The 24,262-nt window shown below is 43.9% G+C and overlaps 1 protein-coding gene across 2 annotated transcripts in view; it reads right to left on the bottom strand.

Moving 5' to 3' along the window:
- Nucleotides 1–708: 708 nt before the first annotated feature.
- slc7a10b (solute carrier family 7 member 10b) overlaps nucleotides 709–24,262 on the bottom strand; it is a 49,923-nt gene continuing 26,369 nt past the window's right edge. Inside the window, exons 1-10 of one of the 2 annotated variants that reach the window (XM_071202749.1) lie at nucleotides 24,068–24,246; nucleotides 22,851–23,002; nucleotides 15,764–15,889; nucleotides 12,503–12,656; nucleotides 9,515–9,638; nucleotides 6,652–6,755; nucleotides 5,295–5,391; nucleotides 4,933–5,082; nucleotides 2,926–3,103; nucleotides 709–1,409 (exon numbers count right to left, since the gene is read on the bottom strand). In XM_071202749.1, the coding sequence (XP_071058850.1) occupies nucleotides 1,279–1,409; nucleotides 2,926–3,103; nucleotides 4,933–5,082; nucleotides 5,295–5,391; nucleotides 6,652–6,755; nucleotides 9,515–9,638; nucleotides 12,503–12,656; nucleotides 15,764–15,889; nucleotides 22,851–23,002; nucleotides 24,068–24,183 (1,332 nt within the window). In that variant the 5' untranslated portion in view covers nucleotides 24,184–24,246 and the 3' untranslated portion in view covers nucleotides 709–1,278. Of the gene's footprint in view, nucleotides 1,410–2,925; nucleotides 3,104–4,932; nucleotides 5,083–5,294; nucleotides 5,392–6,651; nucleotides 6,756–9,514; nucleotides 9,639–12,502; nucleotides 12,657–15,763; nucleotides 15,890–22,850; nucleotides 23,003–24,067; nucleotides 24,247–24,262 lie in introns of those variants that run through there. The other variant, XM_034080026.2, reaches the window with a different exon arrangement.

Here is a 24,262-nt window from a genome sequence, read left to right as displayed (position 1 = left end):
GACGCTCACAGCTGGGAGACCAGGGGACACTAAAGAGTGACGCGCACAGCTGGGAGACCAGGGGACACTAAAGAGTGACGCTCACAGCTGGGAGACCAGGGGACACTAAAGAGTGACGCTCACAGCTGGGAGACCAGGGGACACTAAAGAGTGACGCGCACAGCTGGGAGACCAGGGGACACTAAAGAGTGATGCGCACAGCTGGGAGACCAGGGGACACTAAAGAGTGACGCACACAGCTGGGAGACCAGGGGACACTAAAGAGTGGCACACATGAGACCGGGGACACTAAAGAGTGACGCGCACAGCTGGGAGACCAGGGGACACTAAAGAGTGACGCACACAGCTGGGAGACCAGGGGACACTAAAGAGTGACGCACACAGCTGGGAGACCAGGGGACACTAAAGAGTGACGCACACAGCTGGGAGACCAGGGGACACTAAAGAGTGACGCGCACAGCTGGGAGACCAGGGGACACTAAAGAGTGACGCACACAGCTGGGAGACCAGGGGACACTAAAGAGTGACGCGCACAGCTGGGAGACCAGGGGACACTAAAGAGTGACGCACACAGCTGGGAGTACAGGGGACACTAAAGAGTGACGCGCACAGCTGGGAGACCAGGGGACACTAAAGAGTGACGCACACAGCTGGGAGACCAGGGGACACTAAAGAGTGACGCACACAGCTGGGAGACCAGGGGACACTAAAGAGTGACGCACAGAGCTGGGAAACCAGGGGACACTAAAGAGTGACGCGCACAGCTGGGAGACCAGGGGACACTAAAGAATGACGCACACAGCTGGGAGACCAGGGGACACTAAAGAGTGACGCACACAGCTGGGAGACCGGGGGACACTAAAGAGTGACGCACACAGCTGGAGACCAGGGGACACTAAAGAGTGACGCACACAGCGCGTTTCTCCTGATGGAGATGTCGTGGGCCGCTTGCAGCTGTTGGCTAACGTATTAAGGCACGAAAAAAGAGCGGAAACTTCCAGCAGAAAAAGACGCCGGTCGCTCGGAGTACTGTCGGAAAGAAAAGGGTCCAAAATGTGAATAAAAGTCACTTTCAACAGCTGGTGGCATTCGGTTGTTGTAACTCGAAGACTTGGTAGCAAAAAGAGAAGAAAAGAAAAAGGTTTCCACTCGACTGCAGCACGTCTCCGAGGGTCAAAGGTCAGACAGGAAGTGCCCGGAGCCGGAGGAAGTGTCTCAACTTACGCAGAATAAAAACAAACCAAAGAAAAGATCCTCGTGTGTGCGGAGGAAAAGTTTCTAGGAGTTGGCGGAGAAGCTGCTCCTGCCTGAAGAGCGGTCGGTCCATTCGGCAGGGTTCTCGTTCTCGATGGGGTCGATCTGAGGAAAAACCACGAAGCACAACCGCTGGCCCACGTACGTCGCTCTCTCTGCAGAAAAACACACAAATACGTCAGATTATACACATGTGATGAAGTACTCAGAAACTATACTTGAGTACAATTACCGTAACAGCAGAAGAAGACAGACAGGAAGTAAACACTAACGGGAACAGCAGAAGAAGACAGACAGGAAGTAAACTCTAAAGGAAACAGCAGAAGAAGACAGACAGGAAGTAAACTCTAAAGGAAACAGCAGAAGAAGACAGACAGGAAGTAAACACTAACGGGAACAGTAGAAGAAGACAGACAGGAAGTAAACACTAAAGGGAACAGTAGAAGAAGACAGACAGGAAGTAAACACTAACGGGAACAGTAGAAGAAGACAGACAGGAAGTAAACACTAACGGGAACAGTAGAAGAAGACAGACAGGAAGTAAACACTAAAGGGAACAGTAGAAGAAGACAGACAGGAAGTAAACACTAACGGGAACAGTAGAAGAAGACAGACAGGAAGTAAACACTAACGGGAACAGTAGAAGAAGACAGACAGGAAGTAAACACTAACGGGAACAGTAGAAGAAGACAGACAGGAAGTAAACACTAACGGGAACAACGACTGAAGCCCCTTTCACACCAACGCGGTTCCCGTTCGTAATCGCGCTCTTCAGAACCGGTTCTTCTTTTCAGCCCCAGTTTTGTTCACACCGCCCAGAGCCCGACTGGTGCCGCCGCGGCTGCGTCATGACGTCACCGTTTACGTCGCTGATTTTCTCCCCAACGGCGCTCACAACAACAACAACAACGGGGGACTGCGTCAGATTAAAATAAATAACGACTTCTCCAACCTTATGCTTTTCTCCAGAGTGCCGTGGTTCATTGTTTAGTAATGTGTTTCAGCGGCATGTACCGACCGCTGCAGCGCTGGCCGGCCTGTTATGAAAGTCTCTCTGGTATAAAATGGGTGATGTTGGCATAGCAACCGAAGCTAAACTGACTATCTTGACTACTTGTTGCTATCCTATTGTGACGGATGCAGTTCTTGCTTCTCTAGGCCGACCATTTTTTGGAGCTTGGTAAGAACCGGTTTTCGGGGGAAAGAGCCGGCTCCGCTGCGGTGTGAATAGGAACCGGTGCTTATCATCAGGCTCTGGCTCCGAACCGGCCCTGGAACCGCGTTGGTGTGAAAGGGCAGAACTGTGGGACCTTTTCTTAACGAATGTAAATAAGTAAAATCATTTTAATCATTCAATTTAATATTTAATAATCCATTCCTTGTAATATCCTGCTTTATACTTTGTTACTGTAAATCTGTATTTCCACGTGTATATTTTTTTACTTTTTAATGCTATTTTATTTCTATTTCAGAAATATTTTGGATTGTTTATTTCTAGTGTTTTAATTTCTCTTATGTGCATTGGCTTGTCTTCTTATTCTGCTGCAGCGCAAACATTTGGGATCAATAAAGTACTAATCTATCGATGTATCTGTTTTGGATCAAAAGCGTTTCAAGTCATTGATTTATTTAGCATGTCGCCGTGTGATAATGTCGTCACATAAAACTCACCGATGAATTTGTAGATGCACTTTGGTTTCTCTTTCCAGTGGACTCCCAGGAAGTAGACGGGCACGCCGGTGAGCATGATGACGAGGCCCACGCCGCACACCACGGGCTCCGAGTACAGACTGAAGCCCAGCAGCAGAACCCAGAACAGCAGGTAGCTGAGCGGCACCAGCAGGCTCACCTGGGCACATGCATGGGATTAAACAGAGCTTTGTAGAAGCCTAACGTGTGGGTTCCAAGAAGAGGCATCCCTATAGAGCGGGGCAGGGATAGCGTATTTGTGTAGGCCGACCCGGAAGGAAGCGGCTGGTTCCCTTGACGAAAAGCAACGGGATTTCTCCAGGATTTTAGAATATTGTAAAAAATAAGGTGGAAAACGAACCTATTTGATGAATGCTTTGTTCAGGATAATCTCCACATGTCTACTTTTATAATGTTCGAATCATAAATCTAACGGCCAGAAGCTACATGCTAACGTGATGCTATAAAGGAACTACAGCAGCACGACTTCAACGTCACGCCAACTTCAGATCCATATTAATTAAAGTAAAGTAATATAATAATTAACTTCAACCATCTCTGTGTCTGCGTTTTATTGATTCCTCTTAGTTTTATTCTTTAATGTTGTGAGTGTTACATCGGATCCACCACAACTTCAAATTAAAACAAGCACTTAAAGTGGACCTATCATGCTATATTTGAATCATATATTGTAGGGCCATACCTCTATAAAACATGTCTGTGAAGTTTTTTTTTCAAAATACCAAACAGATCCTGCATTTTAACCATGCCTCATTTCGCTTTATTTGCTCTTTTCCAGCCCTGTTTTTGAAAGGGCTGATTTTGCTTTTGTGGCAGACTACAGCGCCACCTACAGGCCTGGCATATGTACTACATCGTCTCCAGCGCTTTCGAGCGGTCTCTCATTCCCCTGATAGGTGGAGAGTTGCCCGTATAGGCGGAGCACCCCTTTTCTGACGTCAGAAAATTTCAAATAATAATCAGATCTGTTGCAGCCCCGTTTTTAGAGATTTGGGTACGGAGGAAAAGAGAGAGGGTTGTGTTTTCTGACACTTGGTGAGTTCCCTGGAACACCGGGGACACATATGCATGTATACAAGACGTACACAAGTGCATTTTGCATGATAGGTCCCCTTTAAATTTGATTAAAAGTTTTTTTTTTCTTCACATTCATTTATATTTTTATATTTTAGTCATTCTTTTTTTCAGTTGCAGATTTTACGCTTCCAGATTCAGACCATTTAAAAAAATAAATCAGACTTTTGCCTTGATTTTGCATGGGGGGGCGGGGCTTAACTGTGAGTGACAGGCCTCACGTCGGCATGTTGCCTTCAGTCATTTGAGGTATCCCGAGAAATACTGCTAAACACTTTCTATACACTCCTCCGTGATTGTCAGTAAATCCAAACTGATGCCAGTGACAATGTTTTCGAATGAATTGGCTCCAGTCCAGACCTTTAGTAAAGTTTGATTAAACGTCTCGTATTGTTCTATTTTCAGGCAGATATTATAGCTCTCAGATATATAAAAAGTGTTTTTCAGATCACTCATTCTAGTCCATATTTCCGATATTACGTCAAATCGGACGCAAATCTGGATCAGCTCCGTTGTTCCCCCGTTTTTAGAGATTTGGGTACGGAGGAAAAGAGAGAGGGTTTTATGTTCGCACATATTTATGTATAAAAGACACTTCACCTCAGCCACATCATACATCATTACATTAATGCACACACTGTACAACAATGTTTTATTTATTTTTTATTACTGCCGATTTTTATTCCATTTCTATGAAAATACTGTTATATTTTACTATATTTTTTATTATTTCTAATATTTTTCTAGTTCTCTATCTGTGTTTTTAAATGTTTGTTTTACTTTAATGTCTGCACCACGACACTAAGTCAAATTCCCCGTGCGTGTCAACCTGCCTGGTGATAACCCTGATTCTGATTTAGCATGAAAGGAGACCTTTAACGGATATCGTAGTACCTTGATGGGTCGGTACAGGTTGGGTTTCTTCCAGCGGTGATACAGCAGGCCTGCGATGGTGACTCCGTACGACAGGTAGTTGATGAAAGACACGTAGTTGATCAGGTTGTGAGTCTCTCCGATGCACAGGATCACTATGGTGGCAGCACACTGAAAATATATTAAAGATAAGATAAGACTTTCTTTGTTGAAAGTGTTGTTGAATGTTTAATAAAATGCCGGTTATGTTAATTTAAGATTGAGTGTCTTCTATTCTTTTATTTTTCTTCCACTCCTCATTGAAAATAACCTTTTACATGCATGATTTAAATGTGTATGGTCGAGTGCAGCCATGTTACATTATCTCATCGGATTGTACGTACGCAGACCAGCAGAGCGGGGATGGGGGTGCAGTTCTTATAATGGATCATAGCCAACAGACTGGGCAGGTGACCCTCTCGAGCGCCAGAGAAACACAACCTGCAGGACAAAATAAATCAACTAAGTACATTAATAAAGTACAGTAGCATTAGAAGTATTTTATCAGTACAACGAGTCCTCCGGAGCAGCATTCAAAGATTCAAAGGTTTTATTGTCATATATATACATATTCTCGTGACCTGAGCTCCTCCAGCAATGCAACATATTAAATTACAAAAATAAAAAATAGTGCAAGAAGTCTATTTACATGTAGACTATGATATTTACAAGAACAGAATATGAAATTGAATAATGTACATTAATACAAAAATAAATATGGTTTATTGCGGTGATCACTGTTTATATAATTCAGGAGTGTGGTAGGTAGGGAGTGTTAGACAATTATCACTGGTCCCCGGCTTGAGCTTCATCAGGATCCATGTATTTATTATCCTCTCAAGAATGGAAGTAGTCAAAACTGAAAAAGAGAATTTGTTGGGTTTTTTCTCAGTCTCAAAATTCAGACTTTTTCTCAAAAATTCGGACTTTTTCTCAAAAAATCGGACTTTTTCTCAAAATCTCAAAAACTCAAAATTTCGTTTTTTTTTCAAAATTCAGACTTTTTCTCAAAATCTCAAAAAATTCAGACTTTTTCTCAAAATTCAGACTTTTGTCAAAAAATTCTACCTTTTTCAGAAAATCAATGCAATTCTGACTTTTTTCTTAAAATTCAGACTTTCTCAAAAATCTCAAAATTCGGACTTTTTTTTCAAAAACCTCAAAATTCAGTATTTTTCAAAAAATTCTGACTTTTTTCTTAAAATTCTGACTTTTTTCTTAAAATTCGGACTTTTTTCTAAAAATTCTAACTTTTTCAAAAATCTCAACATTCGGACTTTTTCCGAATATTAAAAAATGTTAATTCTCCCTGGTCTCCGGCTTGAGCTTGAATCTCAGGATCCATGTATCTCTGATCCTCTCCAGAAGGGAAGGAGTCATCACATACAGAGCAGTTCCTGAGCAGTGTCCTTCACATGCTGATATCCAAGAGAGGGAGTCACACAGTCACAAGATGGAGGAACAGAAAGCAGTATTCAATGTTTACTTCAGATTAGCTCCAGGTCAGAAATGAGCATGCTTGATGTCTCTCTCCATAGAGGCTGAGTCATCATGTTCATCACATAGCTATCATCTGCCTCCAGCAGTCCTGATGCTCTTCCAGGTCATCACACATCCTGTCATGTTCACAGCTACAGTTGATACCCTTGTTAGCATGCTACTCTCATGTTGGAGGAGGACACTCAACGGGGAGGGTCTCACCTGGAGGAGGTGAACAGGTATCCGTTGATCCCTCCGAAGGTGGACAGAGCCACGGAGATGGGCATGATGACGGAGAACATCCCCAGCAGCTTCTCTCCAAACGTCTGACAGCAGAACACACAATCACTACTTTATTCTTATGGAGACACCTGGAGAGGACTCTTTAAAGTAGAGACACTACTGATATACACCTGAACATCAGCAGGAGAGGACTCTTTAAAGTAGAATCACTACATACTGATATACACCTGAACATCAGCAGGAGAGGACTCTTTAAAGTAGAATCACTACACACTGATATACACCTGAACATCAGCAGGAGAGGACTCTTTAAAGTAGAATCACTACATACTGATATACACCTGAACATCAGCAGGAGAGGACTCTTTAAAGTAGAGACACTACATACTGATAAACACCTGAAAATCAGCAGGAGAGGACTCTTTAAAGTAGAGACACTACATACTGATAAACACCTGAACATCTGCAGGAGAGGACTCTTTAAAGTAGAGACACTACATACTGATATGCACCTGAACATCAGCAGGAGAGGACTCTTTAAAGTAGAGACACTACGTACTGATATACACCTGAACATCAGCAGTAGAGGACTCTTTAAAGTGGAGACACTACATACTGATATACACCTGAACATCATCAGGAGAGGACTCTTTAAAGTAGAGACACTACATACTGATATACACCTGAACATCAGCAGGAGAGGACTCTTTAAAGTAGAGACACTACATACTGATATGAACCTGAACATCAGCAGGAGAGGACTCTTTAAAGTAGAGACACTACATACTGATAAACACCTGAAAATCAGCAGGAGAGGACTCTTTAAAGTACAGACACTACATACTGATAAACACCTGAACATCAGCAGGAGAGGACTCTTTAAAGTAGAGACACTACATACTGATACGCCTGAACATCAGCAGGAGAGGACTCTTTAAAGTAGAGACACTACATACTGATAAACACCTGAACATCAGCAGGAGAGGACTCTTTAAAGTAGAGACACTACATACTGATATACACCTGAACATCAGCAGTAGAGGACTCTTTAAAGTGGAGACACTACATACTGATATACACCTGAACATCAGCAGGAGAGGACTCTTTAAAGTGGAGACACTACATACTGATATACAGCTGAACATCAGCAGGAGAGGACTCTTTAAAGTGGAGACACTACATACTGATATAAACCTGAACATCAGCAGGAGAGGACTCTTTAAAGTAGAGACACTACGTACTGATATACACCTGAACATCAGCAGGAGAGGACTCTTTAAAGTAGAGACACTACATACTGATATACACCTGAACATCAGCAGGAGAGGACTCTTTAAAGTGGAGACACTACATACTGATATAAACCTGAACATCAGCAGGAGAGGACTCTTTAAAGTAGAGACACTACGTACTGATATACACCTGAACATCAGCAGGAGAGGACTCTTTAAAGTAGAGACACTACGTACTGATATACACCTGAACATCAGCAGGAGAGGACTCTTTAAAGTAGAGACACTACATGCTGATATGAACCTGAACATCAGCAGGAGAGGACTCTTTAAAGTAGAGACACTACATACTGATATACACCTGATCATCAGCAGGAGAGGACTCTTTAAAGTAGAGACACTACATACTGATAAACACCTGAACATTAGCAGGAGAGGACTCTTTAAAGTAGAGACACTACATAATGATATACACCTGAACATCAGCAGGAGAGGACTCTTTAAAGTGGAGACACTACATACTGATATACACCTGAACATCAGCAGGAGAGGACTCTTTAAAGTAGAGACACTACATGCTGATATGAACCTGAACATCAGCAGGAGAGGACTCTTTAAAGTAGAGACACTACATACTGATATACACCTGATCATTAGCAGGAGAGGACTCTTTAAAGTAGAGACACTACATACTGATAAACACCTGAACATCAGCAGGAGAGGACTCTTTAAAGTAGAGACACTACATAATGATATACACCTGAACATCAGCAGGAGAGGACTCTTTAAAGTGGAGACACTACATACTGATATACACCTGAACATCACCAGGGGAGGACTCTTTAAAGTAGAGATGCTACATACTGATATACACCTGAACATCAGCAGGAGAGGACTCTTTAAAGTAGAGATGCTACATACTGATATACACCTGAACATCAGCAGGAGAGGACTCTTTAAAGTAGAGACACTACATACTGATATACACCTGAACATCAGCAGGAGAGGACTCTTTAAAGTAGAGACACTACATACTGATATACACCTGAACCTCAGCAGGAGAGGACTCTTTAAAGTAGAGACACTACATACTGATAAACACCTGAACATCAGCAGGAGAGGACTCTTTAAAGTAGAGACACTACATACTGATATACACCTGAACATCAGCAGGAGAGGACTCTTTAAAGTAGAGACACTGCATACTGATATACACCTGAACATCAGCAGGAGAGGACTCTTTAAAGTAGAGACACTACATACTGATATACACCTGAACATCAGCAGGAGAGGACTCTTTAAAGTAGAGACACTACATACTGATATACACCTGAACCTCAGCAGGAGAGGACTCTTTAAAGTAGAGACACTACATGCTGATATGAACCTGAACATCAGCAGGAGAGGACTCTTTAAAGTAGAGACACTACATGCTGATATGAACCTGAACATCAGCAGGAGAGGACTCTTTAAAGTAGAGACACTACATACTGATATACACCTGAACCTCAGCAGGAGAGGACTCTTTAAAGTAGAGACGCTACATACAGAATATGGCCCCTCTCTGAGAGCAAGACCATAACTGAGTGTTATGTTCTCCGGTTACTCACTACGGCCACAGCGTTGGAGGACAGCAGTTCTTCGGGCGACATGGAGGAGAAATAAGCGATGTTGGTGAGTGTGTACACGACGGTCACCAGCGGGATGGAGATGTAGATGGCACGAGGTAGATTCCTGACACACACATGCACACATCACACCGGCAAAACCAAAAATAAAAGCATGAACATGCATGAAGCTCTGGCTCACGGGGAAGCCTCGCTGCCAGCTAACCCTAACCCTGAAATGTTGAAAACCCAAAAGCTTTATTTAAAGGTCTCCTATTATTGTTTGTTTTTATAAAGCTACTGTCCCAGAATCATCACGTTAGTAACGGGTCTGAAATAGAGGGGTTTGAGGCTAGAATGGGTGATCTGTTTGGTATTTCGAGCAAAACACTTCAGAAACATGTTTTAATATTTTTTTTAATATTTGAGACCAATAACAAATGCCTAAAATGGTATAAATAGGAGACCTTTAAGAAATGTATAGCAAGGGTTCCCAGCACATAGAAACTACTGGATTCTAAATGTAGAATTTAAATCTAATTTGTACACTTTTAAGATGCTGGACAGCTGTTCCCCCCGTTTCCAGTAACCACATCAATATTTCATGCACAAATGTGAGAGTGGTATTGGTCTTCTGATCTAACTCTCTGCAAGTCAAAGGGAAACATAACATTTTGGATTGGATTAAGACCAAAATAAACCGCAGAACAATGTGAGCGAGCAAAGCAAGCAGATAAAATGGATGGAGGATGTTGAGAAAGATGCAGGGAAGCGTATATTTGATAGCGTCTGTATGCTCACCGGAGAAGTGAGGAACTACAGAACGGTCACATGACTTCACGTCACCACCGCTAAGCTAAAGGTGGCTAATGTTGGGCTATAAAGGAACTACAGCACGGTCACATGACTTCACGTCACCACCGCTAAGCTAAAGGCGGCTAATGTTGGGCTATAAAGGAACTACAGCACGGTCACATGACTTCACGTCACCACCGCTAATCTAAAGGCGGCTAATGTTGGGCTATAAAGGAACTACAGCACGGTCACATGACTTCACGTCACCACCGCTAAGCTAAAGGAGGCTAATGTTGGGCTATAAAGGAACTGCAGCACGGTCACATGACTTCACGTCACCACCGCTAAGCTAAAGGAGGCTAATGTTGGGCTATAAAGGAACTACAGCACGGTCACATGACTTCACGTCACCACCGCTAAGCTAAAGGTGGCTAATGTTGGGCTATAAAGGAACTACAGCACGGTCACATGACTTCACGTCACCACCGCTAAGCTAAAGGAGGCTAATGTTGGGCTATAAAGGAACTACAGCACGGTCACATGACTTCACGTCACCACCGCTAAGCTAAAGGTGGCTAATGTTGGGCTATAAAGGAACTACAGCACGGTCACATGACTTCACGTCACCACCGCTAAGCTAAAGGTGGCTAATGTTGGGCTATAAAGGAACTACAGCACGGTCACATGACTTCACGTCACCACCGCTAAGCTAAAGGAGGCTAATGTTGGGCTATAAAGGAACTGCAGCACGGTCACATGACTTCACGTCACCACCGCTAAGCTAAAGGTGGCTAATGTTGGGCTATAAAAGGAACTACAGCACGGTCACATGACTTCACAACACCACCGCTAAGCTAAAGGTGGCTAATGTTGGGCTATAAAGGAACTACAGCACGGTCACATGACTTCACGTCACCACCGCTAAGCTAAAGGTGGCTAATGTTGGGCTATAAAGGAACTACAGCACGGTCACATGACTTCACGTCACCACCGCTAAGCTAAAGGAGGCTAATGTTGGGCTATAAAGGAACTACAGCACGGTCACATGACTTCACGTCACCACCGCTAAGCTAAAGGTGGCTAATGTTGGGCTATAAAGGAACTACAGCACGGTCACATGACTTCACGTCACCACCGCTAAGCTAAAGGTGGCTAATGTTGGGCTATAAAGGAACTACAGCACGGTCACATGACTTCACGTCACCACCGCTAAGCTAAAGGTGGCTAATGTTGGGCTATAAAGGAACTACAGCACGGTCACATGACTTCACGTCACCACCGCTAAGCTAAAGGTGGCTAATGTTGGGCTATAAAGGAACTACAGCACGGTCACATGACTTCACGTCACCACCGCTAAGCTAAAGGAGGCTAATGTTGGGCTATAAAGGAACTGCAGCACGGTCACATGACTTCACGTCACCACCGCTAAGCTAAAGGTGGCTAATGTTGGGCTATAAAAGGAACTGCAGCACGGTCACATGACTTCACAACACCACCGCTAAGCTAAAGGTGGCTAATGTTGGCTATAAAGGGACTACAGCACGGTCACATGACTTCACGTCACCACCGCTAAGCTAAAGGTGGCTAATGTTGGGCTATAAAGGAACTACAGCACGGTCACATGACTTCACGTCACCACCGCTAAGCTAAAGGAGGCTAATGTTGGGCTATAAAGGAACTACAGCACGGTCACATGACTTCACGTCACCACCGCTAAGCTAAAGGAGGCTAATGTTGGGCTATAAAGGAACTACAGCACGGACACATGACTTCACGTGACCACCGCTAAGCTAAAGGAGGCTAATGTTGGGCTATAAAGGAACTACAGCATGGTCACATGACTTCACGTCACCACTGCTAAGGTGATATGGTTTGTCAGTGTAGTTTGGTAAAAAGGAAATAGACCACCTGAAACTGCTCTCTGTGGATCCTCTTCCATCTTATCGATTGAACTCAACTTTATTTGAGATTTCCATGTGTTTTTGGCGCTTTAAGCACTAATGAAACTCAGGAAGCACTTGCGTTTTTTTACTCTGGCGTGCACTGTCCCTTTAAATGTATCGGTACCATTGGGTAACAGGTGAAGAAAAAGCCCAGAACAATGTGAGCGAGCAAAGCAATAAGATAAAATGGATGGAGGATGTTGAGTAAGATGCAGAGAAGCGTTTATATATTTGATAGTGTATATAAACTCACCGCCTGGGTTCCACCACCTCCTCCGTGACGTAGTTGAGGAAGTTCCAGCCGCTGAAGGCGAAGGACGCCTGAAGGAAAGCGAGTGCGATCTGACCGACTGTCGGAGTCCTTTCCATGGAGAACGCCACCTGAGGAGTCAGAGCCTCGTAGTTCCCTGCAGGACAAAATATCATGCATTCATATTATTTACACAATTATTTAATTGAAATGACACTTGAGGACTCTTTAAAGTAGAGACACTACATACTGATATACACCTGAACATCAGCAGGAGAGGACTCTTTAAAGTAGAGACACTACATACTGATATACACCTGAACATCAGCTGGAGAGGACTCTTTAAAGTAGAGACACTACATACTGATATACACCTGAACATCAGCAGGAGAGGACTCTTTAAAGTAGAGACACTACATACTGATATACACCTGAACATCAGCAGGAGGGGACTCTTTAAAGTAGAGACACTACATACTGATATACACCTGAACATCAGCCGGAGAGGACTCTTTAAAGTAGAGACACTACATACTGATATACACCTGAACATCAGCAGGAGAGGACTCTTTAAAGTAGAGACACTACATACTGATATACACCTGAACATCAGCAGCAGAGGACTCTTTAAAGTAGAGACACTACACACTGATATACACCTGAACATCAGCAGGAGATGACTCTTTAAAGTAGAGACACTACATACTGATATACACCTGAACATCAGCAGGAGAGGACTCTTTAAAGTAGAGACACTACATACTAATATGAACCTGAACATCAGCAGGAAAGGACTCTTTAAAGTAGAGACACTCCATATTGATATACACCTGAACATCAGCAGGAGAGGACTCTTTAAAGTAGAGACACTACATACTGATATACACCTGAACATCAGCAGGAGGGGACTCTTTAAAGTAGAGACACTACATACTGATATACACCTGAACATCAGCCGGAGATGACTCTTTAAAGTAGAGACACTACATACTGATATACACCTGAACATCAGCAGGAGAGGACTCTTTAAAGTAGAGACACTACACACTGATATACACCTGAACATCAGCAGGAAAGGACTCTTTAAAGTAGAGACACTCCATATTGATATACACCTGAACATCAGCAGGAGAGGACTCTTTAAAGTAGAGACACTACATACTGATATACACCTGAACATCAGCAGGAGAGGACTCTTTAAAGTAGAGACACTACACACTGATATACACCTGAACATCAGCAGGAGAGGACTCTTTAAAGTAGAGACACTACATACTGATATACACCTGAACATCAGCAGGAGAGGACTCTTTAAAGTAGAGACACTACATACTGATATACACCTGAACATCAGCAGGAGGGGACTCTTTAAAGTAGAGACACTACATACTGATATACACCTGAACATCAGCCGGAGAGGACTCTTTAAAGTAGAGACACTACATACTGATATACACCTGAACATCAGCAGGAGAGGACTCTTTAAAGTAGAGACACTACAAACTGATATACACCTGAACATCAGCAGCAGAGGACTCTTTAAAGTAGAGACACTACACACTGATATACACCTGAACATCAGCAGGAAAGGACTCTTTAAAGTAGAGACACTCCATATTGATATACACCTGAACATCAGCAGGAGAGGACTCTTTAAAGTAGAGACACTACATACTGATATACACCTGAACATCAGCAGGAGAGGACTCTTTAAAGTAGAGACACTACATACTGATACACACCTGAACATCAGCAGGAGATGACTCTTTAAAGTAGAGACACTACATACTGATATACACCTGAACATCAGCAGGAGAGGACTCTTTAAAGTAGAGACACTACATACTAATATGAACCTGAACATCAGCAGGAAAGGACTCTTTAAAGTAGAGACACTCCATATTGATATACACCTGAACATCAGCAGGAGAGGACTCTTTAAAGTAGAGACACTACATACTGATATACACCTGAACATCAGCAGGAGGGGACTCTTTAAAGTAGAGACACTACATACTGATATACACCTGAACATCAGCCGGAGAGGACTCTTTAAAGTAGAGACACTACATACTGATATACACCTGAACATCAGCAGGAGAGGACTCTTTAAAGTAGAGACACTACACACTGATATACACCTGAACATCAGCAGGAGATGACTCTTTAAAGTAGAGACACTACATACTGATATACACCTGAACATCAGCAGGAGAGGACTCTTTAAAGTAGAGACACTACATACTGATATACACCTGAACATCAGCAGGAGAGGACTCTTTAAAGTAGAGACACTACATACTAATATGAACCTGAACATCAGCAGGAAAGGACTCTTTAAAGTAGAGACACTCCATATTGATATACACCTGAACATCAGCAGGAGAGGACTCTTTAAAGTAGAGACACTACATACTGATATACACCTGAACATCAGCAGGAGAGGACTCTTTAAAGTAGAGACACTACACACTGATATACACCTGAACATCAGCAGGAGAGGACTCTTTAAAGTAGAGACACTACATACTGATATACACCTGAACATCAGCAGGAGAGGACTCTTTAAAGTAGAGACACTACATACTGATATACACCTGAACATCAGCAGGAGGGGACTCTTTAAAGTAGAGACACTACATACTGATATACACCTGAACATCAGCCGGAGAGGACTCTTTAAAGTAGAGACACTACACACTGATATACACCTGAACATCAGCAGGAAAGGACTCTTTAAAGTAGAGACACTCCATATTGATATACACCTGAACATCAGCAGGAGAGGACTCTTTAAAGTAGAGACACTACATACTGATATACACCTGAACATCAGCAGGAGAGGACTCTTTAAAGTAGAGACACTACATACTGATACACACCTGAACATCAGCAGGAGAGGACTCTTTAAAGTAGAGACACTACATACTGATATACACCTGAACATCAGCAGGAGAGGACTCTTTAAAGTAGAGACACTACATACTGATATACACCTGAACATCAGCAGGAGAGGACTCTTTAAAGTAGAGACACTACATACTGATATGAACCTGAACATCAGCAGGAGAGGACTCTTTAAAGTAGAGACACTACATACTGATATGAACCTGAACATTAGCAGGAGAGGACTCTTTAAAGTAGAGACACTACATACTGATATGAAACTGAACATCAGCTGGAGAGGACTGTAGAAAAAAAGGATCTGAATACTTCCTACACCTCTACATTTATTTCCATGTTACTTAACATTCTGAGAGTTACCTTTGCAGATCTGGACGAGGCCGACCACGATGATGAGACCCAGCGCCATCAGCTTCCCCACCGTGAACACGTCCTGGATCCTCGTCGCCATGCGGACGCTGGAGCAGTTCACCCAGGTCAGCAGGACTAAGCAGAAAACAATTCAACACAATCAGAAATAAATCAACACTGCGTTGGTCTGTCAAACAAACGTTTATGATATTTACAAGTTTAGATAATCTCCACATATTAACACCACGTTATGATTTCTAAAGTAAAAAGCTAACATTAGGCTATAAAGGAATTACAGCACCGTCACATGACTTCAGGTCACCACGGCTAAGCTAAATGTGGCTAATGTTGGGCTATAAAGGAACTACAGCACGGTCACATGACTTCACGTCACCACCGCTAAGCTAAAGGAGGCTAATGTTGGGCTATAAAGGAACTACAGCACGGTCACATGACTTCACGTCACCACCGCTAAGCTAAATGTGGCTAATGTTGGGCTATAAAGGAACTACAGCACGGTCACATGACTTCACGTCACCACCGCTAAGCTAAATGTGGCTAATGTTGGGCTATAAAGGAACTACAGCACGGTCACATAACTTCACGTCACCACCGCTAAGCTAAATGTGGCTAATGTTGGGCTATAAAGGAACTACAGCACGGTCACATGACTTCACGTCACCACTGCTAAGCTAAAGGTGGCTAATGTTGGGCTGTAAAGGAACTACAGCACGGTCACATGACTTCACGTCACCACCGCTAAGCTAAAGGTGGCTAATGTTGGGCTATAAAGGAACTACAGCACGGTCACATGACTTCACGTCACCACCGCTAAGCTAAAGGAGGCTAATGTTGGGCTATAAAGGAACTACAGCACGGTCACATGACTTCACGTCACCACCGCTAAGCTAAAGGTGGCTAATGTTGGGCTATAAAGGAACTACAGCACGGTCACATGACTTCACCACTGCTAAGCTAAAGGTGGCTAATGTTGGGCTGTAAAGGAACTACAGCACGGTCACATGACTTCACGTCACCACCGCTAAGCTAAAGGTGGCTAATGTTGGGCTATAAAGGAACTACAGCACGGTCACATGACTTCACGTCACCACTGCTAAGCTAAAGGAGGCTAATGTTGGGCTATAAAGGAACTACAGCACGGTCACATGACTTCACGTCACCACCGCTAAGCTAAAGGTGGCTAATGTTGGGCTATAAAGGAACTACAGCACGGTCACATGACTTCACCACCGCTAAGCTAAAGGAGGCTAATGTTGGGCTATAAAGGAACTACAGCACGGTCACATGACTTCACGTCACCACCGCTAAGCTAAAGGAGGCTAATGTTGGGCTATAAAGGAATTACAGCACGGTCACATGACTTCACGTCACCACTGCTAAGCTAAAGGTGGCTAATGTTGGGCTATAAAGGAATTACAGCACGGTCACATGACTTCACTTCACCACCGCTAAGCTAAAGGTGGCTAATGTTGGGCTATAAAGGAACTACAGCACGGTCACATGACTTCACGTCTCCACCGCTAAGCTAAAGGCGGCTAATGTTGGGCTATAAAGGAACTACAGCACGGTCACATGACTTCACGTCACCACCGCTAAGCTAAAGGTGGCTAATGTTGGGCTATAAAGGAACTACAGCACGGTCACATGACTTCACGTCACCACGGCTAAGCTAAATGTGGCTAATGTTGGGCTATAAAGGAACTACAGTACGGTCACATGACTTCACGTCACCACCGCTAAGCTAAAGGAGGCTAATGTTGGGCTATAAAGGAACTACAGCACGGTCACATGACTTCACGTCACCACCGCTAAGCTAAAGGAGGCTAATGTTGGGCTATAAAGGAACTACAGCACGGTCACATGACTTCACGTCACCACGGCTAAGCTAAATGTGGCTAATGCTGGGCTATAAAGGAACTACAGTACGGTCACATGACTTCATGTCACCACCGCTAAGCTAAAGGTGGCTAATGTTGGGCTATAAAGGAACTACAGCACGGTCACATGACTTCACGTCACCACCGCTAAGCTAAAGGTGGCTAATGTTGGGCTGTAAAGGAACTACAGCACGGTCACATGACTTCACGTCACCACGGCTAAGCTAAATGTGGCTAATGTTGGGCTATAAAGGAACTACAGTACGGTCACATGACTTCATGTCACCACCGCTAAGCTAAAGGTGGCTAATGTTGGGCTATAAAGGAACTACAGCACGGTCACATGACTTCACGTCACCACCGCTAAGCTAAAGGTGGCTAATGTTGGGCTGTAAAGGAACTACAGCACGGTCACATGACTTCACGTCACCACCGATAAGATTATATGGCAGGAAATAGACCACTTGAAACTGCTAACTATGGATTATCTTCCATTATATCCATTCAAATGAACTCTATTTTCCATGTTTTTTTTGCGTTTTAAGCACAACAACCAGAAGGCAGACATCTCTAAATCAGGAAACAAATGCGTTTTTTGACTCTGGGGTGAACTGTCCCTTTAAATATATCAGCACCATTGCCATTGGGTAACCGTTGATGGTTTCTGGTGTGTTTCTGGTGGGCGGCCAGTTGCCCTGGGTGGCAGGAATGTGGGAAACGGGCGATGGAGGGAGGGCAGGGCGATTGTTTCACCTCATCCATCATTGTCACCGGCTTTGCTCTCATGGTGGCCTCGCTTTCCGACACAAAGACAAGCTGTCAGCCCCGCTAAACAAACCACTTCCGTTCCCCCCCCACCATCCCTACATTTAGAGCTCACGTTTCAGCGTCCATATCCAAAAACCAGCGTGAATGATGGCGTCAGAGGCGAGGAATCACACCCCGAAGTCCCGCCACTTCACCCCGCAGACGGGATTTGAAGCCAGACGTTATTTACTCATGAACAGAGATGGCAAAAGTACACACATCCTTTACTCAAGTAGAAGTACAGATAGTCATGTTTAAAAATACTATGGTGAAAGTAGAAGTACTGACTAAACTTCTTTACTCAAGTCAAAGCAAAGAGGCTTTGAAGTGTACTTCAGGAGAAAGTACCCATAACTAGCAGCTGCTTTAAAGAGTACCTGACCTCCCTTTATATTAACAGAACAATAATGTCATTGTTAGCTAATGAATGTTTCCATGCTGAACAACGGCAACATGACAACGTTTCCATTGGTCCCTCTTCTTTAGAGAAGACCAGGAAGTGATGGATACACGGATAGTGTTCCAACCAATAGGCACGCAGTGACTCTAAAGAATAATGACCACGCACCAACACACATTCAGACTAAAGGAACCAGCTGTTGTGAGAAGTAGAAAGTACAGGTATTTGAGTTCAACATGTAAGAAGTAGAAAGTACAGGTATTTGAGTTCAACATGTGAGAAGTAGAAAGTACAGGTATTTGAGTTCAACATGTGAGAAGTAGAAAGTACAGGTATTTGGGTTCAACATGTAAGAAGTAGAAAGTACAGGTATTTGAGTTCAACATGAGAGAAGTAGAAAGTACAGGTATTTGGGTTCAACATGTAAGAAGTAGAAAGTACAGGTATTTGTGTTCAACATGTGAGAAGTAGAAAGTACAGGTATTTGAGTTCAACATGAGAGAAGTAGAAAGTACAGGTATTTGAGTTCAACATGAGAGAAGTAGAAAGTACAGGTATTTGAGTTCAACATGTAAGAAGTAGAAAGTACAGGTATTTGTGTTCAACATGTGAGAAGTAGAAAGTACAGGTATTTGAGTTCAACATGAGAGAAGTAGAAAGTACAGGTATTTGGGTTCAACATGAGAGAAGTAGAAAGTACAGGTATTTGAGTTCAACATGTGAGAAGTAGAAAGTACAGGTATTTGAGTTCAACATGTAAGAAGTAGAAAGTACAGGTATTTGAGTTCAACATGTGAGAAGTAGAAAGTACAGGTATTTGAGTTCAACATGTGAGAAGTAGAAAGTACAGGTATTTGAGTTCAACATATAAGAAGTAGAAAGTACAGGTATTTGTGTTCAACATGAGAGAAGTAGAAAGTACAGGTATTTGTGTTCAACATGAGAGAAGTAGAAAGTACAGGTATTTGGGTTCAACATATTTGTACTCCACTACTTCCCACCTCATCTCTTGAAAAGACAAAGCGGCTGTGTGGATGAATGGTGCACACAGTGACGGAAACGTTGACTTTAATTAAATGTATTATGTCAACCATGTTCGTCACTTTGTTAGAAAAAACAATACATATATATTCTTACAATACTTCTTTTTGACACCTAGTGCAGTATCTATGCTACACTGATAAAGATATTCTCTATTCGAATACAACTAATATTAAACGTATCACAGGTTCAAATTGCACCACTTGGGTCACCAGAAACACACCCAGACAGTGAGTCCTCCAGATTGTACATGTTCAGTTGTGCTAATAAAGCTTTCTCAAAGTGTTCAATTATTTGGGCACACTATTGAAAGGTCACGGGGTTAAGGGATAGTGGATAGGAGAGTTCAAAAGGACTTAGGAGAAGAGACTGCGGTACTTTAGAGAATCGACGGCACTTTCACTATCCGACGTGTTTATGATGCGCCAGCGGACGTCATTGTGTGCGTCTGCTGCTGTGGGGTAACCATGGAAACTACAGTTTTCTATACAGCGGACTACAAACATGGATGTTCAATAAGAACGAGGGACTGCTGTGAACTCATCTGGAGACTCTGCTCCGTGCTCTGATGCTGCTGCTTTGCTTTATGAACGTGGACAACAGAGAAACAGATTCTTCAGGACCAAAGTTGGAATTGAAATAAAAAAGGAAAGTGAAACTTATGCTCGTCACCCTCTCCCTCCGGTCCACATTAATACACATGATCCCAATACGTATGATTGATGGAAAGATCTTAAATCAATACAGATGTATTTATTATAAACGTTAGTCCTTAACATCTATCACTGTGTATATCACCATTCAAACATCTTTTAAAAGTTGAACAAACCCCACACAGCTCAGTAAAGACTGAAATGTTGACTTTATTTGATCATTTCAGTAAAAACTAACGTTCATATTTCTCTCTTTGATTATGATACTGATGAACGTTCAGAACAAAGCACTTTGTAACTTACCACATACGTTTTAAAAAGCTTAATAATCACCGTAACTTTCATAATATAATTTCTCCATCATAATCGGTTGTTTCCGTGAACGGCCGACTGTTGTGTGACGGCAAATTCTGGTTTCAAGGCAGGTCACTCCACAGAAACTGGCCTCCTTGCTGTCTCTGAGGAACTGCACACGGCTAAAGCAGCCTCCCTCTCCTCTGTCATCATCCTGTTGGACCTGTCTGCTGCATTCGACACGGTGAATCATCAGATCCTCCTTCACTCTCTAAGAACTTGGAGTTTCAGGCTCTGCACTTTCCCTCCTCACCTCATACCTCAAAGACCGCACCTACAGGGTTACTTGGAGAGGGTCTGAGTCCGACCCTTGTCAATTAACTACAGGGGTCCCTCAGGGCTCTGTTCTTGGTCCCCTCCTCTTCTCCCTGTACACAAACTCGCTCGGATCTGTCATTAGCCCGCATGGTTTTTCATACCACTGCTACGCTGACGACACCCAACTAATCCTGTCCTTTCCCCGCTCAGAGACCCAGGTCGTCGCTCGCATCTCTGCTCGTCTAGCTGACATCTCTCAGTGGATGTCCGCTCATCACCTCAAGCTCAACCTTGACAAAACTGAAGTGCTTTTCCTTCCGGGAAAAGATTGTCCCACTCTTGACCTGACCATCAACATCGGCCCCTCTGTTGTTTCCCCGACTCAGACTGCAAGGACTCTGGGTGGGACCCTAGATAACAACCTGTCCTTCACTGCAAACATCGCTGCTCCAACCCGCTGCTGCAGATACACGCTCTACAGCATCAGGAGGACGCGTCCCCAGCTGACCCAGAAAGCCACGCAGGTTCTGGTCCAGGCTCTCGTCACCTCACGCCTAGACTACTGCAACTCCCTCCTGGCTGGTCTACCTGCATGTGCCATCCGACCTCTGCAGCTCATCCAGAATGCAGCGGCTCGTCTGGTCTTCAACCTTCCTGAATGTTCCACACCACCCGCTCCTCCGCTCCCTCCACTGGCTTCCGGTAACTGCTAGAATCCACTTCAAGACCCTGGTGCTTGCGTACCATGCTGCGAATGGATCTGGCCCTTCCTACATCCAGGACATGGTTAAACCGTACACCCCAGCACGTGCTCTACGCTCTGCATCAGCCAGACGGCTCGCTGCACCCTCGCTGCGAGGGGGACCCAAGTTCCCATCAGCAGAAACACGTGGGTTTGCTGTCCTGGCTCCAAGATGGTGGAATGAGCTCCCATTGACATCAGGACAGCAGAAAGCTCACACACCTTCCAGACTGAAACTCATCTCTTTCGACTCCACCTCGAGGATAGAATTACTAACAAAGCACTTATATACTAATAAAGGACTGGCTCCTCTAAAGCCAGCTGAGTAGCACTTGAAATGTTTGGCTCTATGAAGCCTGATGTACTTTATGATTCTGTTTCCTTCAAGTTTGTATTTTGTTGGTCGAACGCACTTATTGTGAGTCGCTTTGGATAAAAGCGTCAGCTAAATGCAATGTAAAAATGCTGCGGCTGCAATGCATTGTGGGGCAGCACTTTCTCCTCTCCTTTCGGTGAGGGAGGTCCAGTGGTTCCTAAGCTAAAGGAGGTTATAAAGGAAGTTTGACACCTCCTTTCCTTTCCTCTAGGAGGAGCATGTAGTTTATTGATGAGCTGTGTCATCATCACCATTAGAGAGGAGAGATCAGGATAAAGATACACAATCTAAAGTGCATCAGAAACAGAGAAGAAATGAAGCTGTTTCTCATTCTGTTTACTTCCATCCTCCTCCTGAATGAGCACCGCGGTATTTAACAGTCTCACTTCCAGAAGCCTCTATAGAGAAATCTAAATGTATGTATTGGGGTTGAAACTGAGTAATATATGACAGCAGCGCTACATCACTTAGAGAAAAGCTTGCACGTCAAACTACAAAAATATCAGATTTTCTAAACTTTTACTCAGAAAAGAAAGAGCATATACGTGGCTTCAGGCGTCCACTTACGGAGGCAGACGGCGGACAGCATGCGTGTCGCCATGTACGGAGGAACGCAGTCGGGGAAGACGGGCTGCAGGACGTAGTTGGAGAAGGTGAGCGCGATGACGGCCAGCGTGGTCGGGTACATGATGAGGACGGCGCTCCACAACAGCAGGAACCTGCGAGAGAGGAAGACAATGAAAAACAAATCAGTGATGAAGAGGATTAGTTATAGCTTAAGTTTGGGAGCATGGCAACACCGTCACTACACCTTTAACCACTTTTATCAACTTTTCTCCGTTGTCAGGAACCACCCTTTTACTCTTCAAACATTCATCCCTGCGTACATTCAACCCTCCTTTCCAACATGCCTTTATTCCTCCCTACATTTATTTATCAATTCCTCCCTCTCTCCCTACACCCCTTAAACTCAATTAAAAACGGTGGTTGCTAACAAGAGTCTAAAAGAGACGACTAAACGTCATCACACACAACATTAGCCACCTTTAGCTTAGCGGTGGAGACGTGAAGTCATGTGACGTGCTGTAGTTCCTTTATAGCCCAACATTAGCCACCTTTAGCTTAGCGGTGGTGACGTGAAGTCATGACCGTGCTGTAGTTCCTTTATAGCCCAACATTAGCCACCTTTAGCTTAGCGGTGGTGACGTGAAGTCATGTGACCGTGCTGTAGTTCCTTTATAGCCCAACATTAGCCTCCTTTAGCTTAGCGGTGGTGACGTGAAGTCATGTGACCGTGCTGTAGTTCCTTTATAGCCCAACATTAGCCACCTTTAGCTTAGCGGTGGTGAGGTGAAGTCATGTGACCGTGCTGTAGTTCCTTTATAGCCCAACATTAGCCTCCTTTAGCTTAGCGGTGGTGACGTGAAGTCATGTGACCGTGCTGTAGTTCCTTTATAGCCCAACATTAGCCTCCTTTAGCTTAGCGGTGGTGACGTGAAGTCATGTGACCGTCCTGTAGTTCTTTTATAGCTCAACATTAGCCCCCTTTAGCTTAGCAGTGGTGACGTGAAGTCATGTGACCGTGCTGTAGTTCCTTATAGCCCAACATTAGCCTCCTTTAGCTTAGCGGTGGTGACGTGAAGTCACCACCGTTATTATTATATTATTTTCAAAAATAATCCAATGGAACATCTCAATTGCATTTTAGTGAATAGAACCGGGGAGATGCTGCCTTCAGGGTCTCACTACAAAAACACGTCATCCCTGTACTGCTCTCCACTCACCCCATCAAACCTCCGAATATTTCCGTCACATAGGAGTAGTCTCCTCCAGATTTGGGGATAGTGACGCCCAGTTCAGCGTAGCAGAGCGAGCCCAGTGCCGCGATGCAGCCTCCCATCACCCAGACCACCAGGGCCACGCCCACCGAGCCAGAGTGCTCCAAGACCCCCTTTGGAGAGATGAAGATCCCGGAGCCG

The sequence above is a fragment of the Pseudochaenichthys georgianus genome, unplaced genomic scaffold, assembly GCF_902827115.2.
Source record: "Pseudochaenichthys georgianus unplaced genomic scaffold, fPseGeo1.2 scaffold_828_arrow_ctg1, whole genome shotgun sequence".
NCBI lineage: Eukaryota > Metazoa > Chordata > Actinopteri > Perciformes > Channichthyidae > Pseudochaenichthys > Pseudochaenichthys georgianus.
The sequence above is the reverse complement of the archived record's forward strand: the minus strand, read 5'-3'. Positions and strand labels throughout refer to the sequence as shown.